Source organism: Quercus robur, chromosome 8 (assembly GCF_932294415.1).
Source record: "Quercus robur chromosome 8, dhQueRobu3.1, whole genome shotgun sequence".
NCBI lineage: Eukaryota > Viridiplantae > Streptophyta > Magnoliopsida > Fagales > Fagaceae > Quercus > Quercus robur.
The window spans coordinates 33,974,565-33,979,579 of NC_065541.1; the positions used below are offsets into that span (position 1 = coordinate 33,974,565).

Here is a 5,015-nt window from a genome sequence, read left to right on the forward strand (position 1 = left end):
TTCTCTTATCTGATGTTCCTGTCGTAGAGCACCCCCCTTCTTCTCTTCGGCTTTGGTGATTTCATTGAAATCCCCCACACACAACCAAGGCAAATCCATCTTCAAACAAAGGTGTGCCCAAGAATGTTCCCGGTTGGCCGTTACTGGGTTTCTGTAAAAACCCGTTAACTGCTAGGAGTCATCCATTCCTGGGTTAACTACTACATCAATGAATATTGGTGTTGAATTTATTACTTTGAGATTAATTCCATCCTTCCAATAGAGTGCCAAGCCACCACTTGTGTTGACCCTTGGCTCAATGAAAACGTTCTCTATATGTAGCTTTGAACAAAGTTTCTTTAAGTGGCTGTCCTTTGATCTAGTCTCCATGAGAAAAAGTATAGAAGGGGAATATTTTTTCACCAACTCAATGAGCTCCAGAACTGCATGTGGTTGTCCCAATCCACGACAGTTCCAACTTAAGCAATTCATTGGATTTGGCAGGGCTGATTAACAGCCTCCACCACTTTGGAATAATCATCATGAACAACCTGGATTGTTTGTTGTCGTTTGGAAGGGGAATCTGATGAATATGTGTATTGGCGTTTTCTACCAAAGAGAAGTTCAGGTCCTGGAAGTTTTTGAGAGAGTCCAACGTCACATGTTTTACGAAACCAAGTGGGTAAAATTCGAAGTTTTGCTGCTAAGTTTGAAACACTAGCCAACTCTTTGGGGTTATGTGAGTCATTTAAGTTGCCATGGTTTTGATTAATACTTGTGGCACGTGAGTTGGTTTTGTTTGAATTGGGATTGGACTCTTCAATGTTGTCGTATTTTGCCAACTCTGCATCAATTTCATTTAATCGTGTATTGAAATCCTTATCATCAGAGGCAACAACGGCTTGTGGAGTAAAAAAGGCTGTAATTGTGTTTGAAAGCAAATCAACTACTTTATGATGGTTATCAAAAACGGCTTAGGGATTAAATGCTAACTCATTGCCACAGTTTGTACTCTACATTAATTCTGTTTGAGTCTTAATCGTATGATTAATTCCAGGATGTGCATTATGCACTTAATTGTGACCGATCAAATTGCCTGAATCGTTTCCTTCCCCCCTACTCCAGTCACTGGCTTGCTTCGCTTCCCTGATTTTTAACGAATCTTGCCCTATTTCATTGAAGTCCATGGATGAGGATGATTGAGGAGCTGTAGATTTCTTCTTTGTCGAGTAGAAACCCGGGACTGTCATATCGGTCTTTCTAGTCATGATGAAGGCCAGAGCCTTAAACTTGAATCAAATTTTCTGTCCTCTGGCTTTAGCGTGCCCTTACTATCAATCCAAATCTCGCAATCCTTGTCATCATGAGTTAACCGACCACACCAATAACATAGGTTTGGTAAACGTTGGTACTTAAAACTTACCCAAATTTGTTTGCCATTCTCTAATGAGATGAGGTGCCCACGACACAAAGGAAGGGATAAGTCTAGCTTCACCTTGAGCCACAGGAAATTTCCACCATCAACTTCCTTGAATTCCTTAGGTTGGAACACTTCTCCAATCATATTACTTATTTTTAAAGCCGCTTCCAAGGTCAAGTATTGTGGGGGAATGCCATGGAGTTGGACCCAAAAACTTGCATTGTCGAAATTGATTTCACCAACTGGAACTTCTTTGTCGTATCGCTGCATGACAACCAAATGCTTATCAAAACTCCATGGTTCACTTTAGAGGATTCTATCAACATCCACCTTGTTGTCGAAAGTGAAAAGTATTATATGATCTCCATAATTTTGAATCTTGAACCCATTACATGACCTCCATAAAGGATTGAAAGTTTTTGCAATAGCATCAATATTTAGGACTCTCTTTGTAAGAAACTTTGCGATGATGGAAAACTCCAAGGAGCAATCTTCATTGGTTAGATTGCATCCAGGACCCTCCCTGTCGGACAAGGTGAGACGACTCCAATTTTGAGTTAGAGCTTCCATAGTCCCTAAAAGTAGAAGCTAACCAAATCTATTTTCTGTTTCCCAAGACCCCAAAAAAAAAAAACAATAGCCTAGGAGTACCCTTGATACTCCAAGGAACACACAAAACAACCTTCAAAATGAAGGGACAACCACAATTCTACTAGGCAAAAGAAAGTTGAAACCCAACTTTAGTTGCTATAGAGAAACCACTTCAGCCTTAGAAAAACAATGTCCCTCGTTTTCTTTATTTTTTAATAGAGTGGAGCTATACCTAATGGCACTTTTCTTTTCTATATATATAGCCCTATATCTATGTCCGGCTATGTATTATATATATATATATATATATAGGAGAACAACTTTTTTATCCTAATATATTTTCATATAATAGAAAACTATAATACATTTTATTTGTCTTTTTTCTTCGCTTGAAAAAATATATATCCCTACTACATTAATGTTGGGTAAAAGAATGTACTATATTGAGAGCTTTCTATCCTACAAGTAGTGTAGGCTTGTAAGAATAATCAGCAAAAATGGCTAGGTTGTTGTATCTCGGGGCAACACACACAATATTTTAGTCTACTACATCGGAAACCCCGTAGACGCGTGTATCGTCTCAAGAAGTGACTTAGTCCACGCCTTAACCCCGCTATCTAAAGACATATGAATTGACGGTAATTTGCTTCTAAAGTTATGAGATTAATTTGAAGCATCATCGAGGTAATATCTCTCCATTGTTCTCTAATTTTATAATAAATTATAATATAGGTGAATTATTATCATTTATATAATATGTTGAATGTTATGAAATTCAATTTATTTATTAATTATTGTTCTTTAGAACAACATCATCTATACTAATCCAACCAATAATTGCACATGCATGAAAGAAAATTGTAATAAAAAAAAAAGTTCAATGCCAAAATAAATCAAAGTTGCTTGAAGGCAAGAGACAAACAGTTGAGAGTGGTGACTGGTTAAGAGAGGTTGCTGAAATGGGGACTGAGTGAGTGAGTGAGTGGGCTTCTCAATGGAGGAGGAAATATGGGTTGATACTTGATACTATACTTCTTTCTCCCAAACTTTCTCCCTCTTTATGTATTTGTCTCGTTCTCCTTGTCTCTCGTCTCTATCCATTCTCTCTCCTCATATCTATAGGAGTAATTAGAGACCACAATTCTTATCTTTTGACTTCCATGTCTATCAAAGCAAGTGCACTGGATAAGTTAAAAAATGTGAACAAAAAGACAAAACAACCTTCAGAAAGAGCAACAACAAAACGCAACACACATGACTCATGCCGTTTAATCCTTTTTGTAGTCGTTTTGCCAAACACAAGCACATCAACTGTCCTTTTTTATATAGAGTATGGATATGGGGATTTAGAACTTCTTATGTTCCTACATTGATCGTTTTTTATTAATTGGAAAGTATAGGAACACTTTTTTCTACCATTTTTAAGTATGTAGTAGTTAAGTGATGATTACTTTTCACCTAGTACTAATGGTGGACCCATGAGTAAGTGATGTAATTCAACTATAAGTTAAACCCCTTTTGTAAGTGATGTAATTCAACCATAAATTAATTTTTTTTCTCAAAAAAGAAAAAAGAAAAAACCATAAGCTAACTTATGTACTAGTTGTGACAAAGTATGTGTTCCCTAGATTGGGACAAAGCCAATTGAGTTCCTAATAACCCAGCCTAAAAGCCCCCTATTGTCCTTGAAAAAACCAAGGTTTTATATATATAAGGTTCTAGTCTTCTAGATTCAAAAATCAAAATTTCTTTACAATATTCCGAACTTTTCTAATATATGTTCATGAAAAAAAAATCCTTATATCTATTATTCAGCCTTAAATTTTAAAAATGGTATAATATTGCACCATCCCAACAAATGCACCAAATTTTGTGTTATCATTTTGTGAGAGACCTCGACAAAAGCATCCCTCAAAAAAAAAGATTCGGGTACCTTATGGGCCCCTCTCTTTTTAAGTAAGTGGTATGGAGTCGCCACTTATTTTCTTTCATACAAAAAATAAGAAAAACTAAATATATTCAAATACATGACTGAATTGTTCTCTTCATTGATTGAATAAATATTACATATCTTGAAAAACTTTAAAATTACATAGCTTTGGGGTCCTAGTTACAATCTACCAAAAATACATGGCTTATTGTCCTAGTTACATTCTACCCAAAAAACAAACAAAGACAGTGTTATATCTACTTAACCAAAGACCTAAATCTGAATGCTAGGTTATGAAATGGGAAGGTGTTAGACACTCATTCTATCCAGACAGAGTCTGGTCTTCTAGACTCTTGTGACCAATATACTATGTTATGCATGTCATGAATGATATGTTGTACATGTGAAACAAAAATTAAATCACACAAATTTATTTATGAATGTATCCTCCTTTTGTTTAAAAAATTTTAGATCTGTTTTAATGATTAAAAAAAATTGATTTTGACTTATAAAAAAATTCATATGTGTTTTTATATGCGTGAAAAAAAAAGGTTTTTGAAGAGAAAATTCAGATTTGTTTATATTAATAAAACACAAAGTCTTTTGGTTTGTTAAAAAAATTCAAATTTGTTTTTTTAAGAGATAGAAAAAAATGGTTTTGAGTTTTGTAAAAGATCAGATCTGTTTTGATGATGATAAAAAAAAAAGGTTTTTTATGTAACAGAAAAAATCAGATCTATTTCTATATTTGAAAAAAGACATATTTTTTATGAAGAGGATCTCATTCACAAAATAATTTCATGTTACATGACTCAAACAAAACAACAATTCATGATCTTTTTCTTTATTTCAAAAATCTACATGCGTTAAAAAATCAGATCTGTATCTAAAGAAGATACAAAATTCGTTCTTTATTTTAAGAAAAATTCAGATCTACATCTAATAAAGATGTAGATCAGTTTTTTTGATGAAAAATTCAAATCTACATCTAAAAAATGTAGATCTATTTTATTTTGATGAAAAACTCAGATCTACATCTAACAAAGATGTAGATCTGTTTTATTTTGATGAAAAACTTAGATCTACATCTAAGAA

The 5,015-nt window shown here is 34.1% G+C and overlaps 1 protein-coding gene across 1 annotated transcript; it reads right to left on the minus strand.

The window, feature by feature from the left end:
• Nucleotides 1–1,243: 1,243 nt before the first annotated feature.
• Nucleotides 1,244–1,969, minus strand: LOC126696194 (uncharacterized). The gene is made up of 2 exons (XM_050392972.1): nt 1,730–1,969; nt 1,244–1,663 (listed from the first exon to the last, which is right to left on the minus strand). Exons 1-2 carry the CDS (start codon nt 1,967–1,969, stop codon nt 1,244–1,246), a joined length of 660 nt encoding a protein of 219 aa, XP_050248929.1.
• Between the last annotated feature and the right edge of the window lie 3,046 nt (nt 1,970–5,015).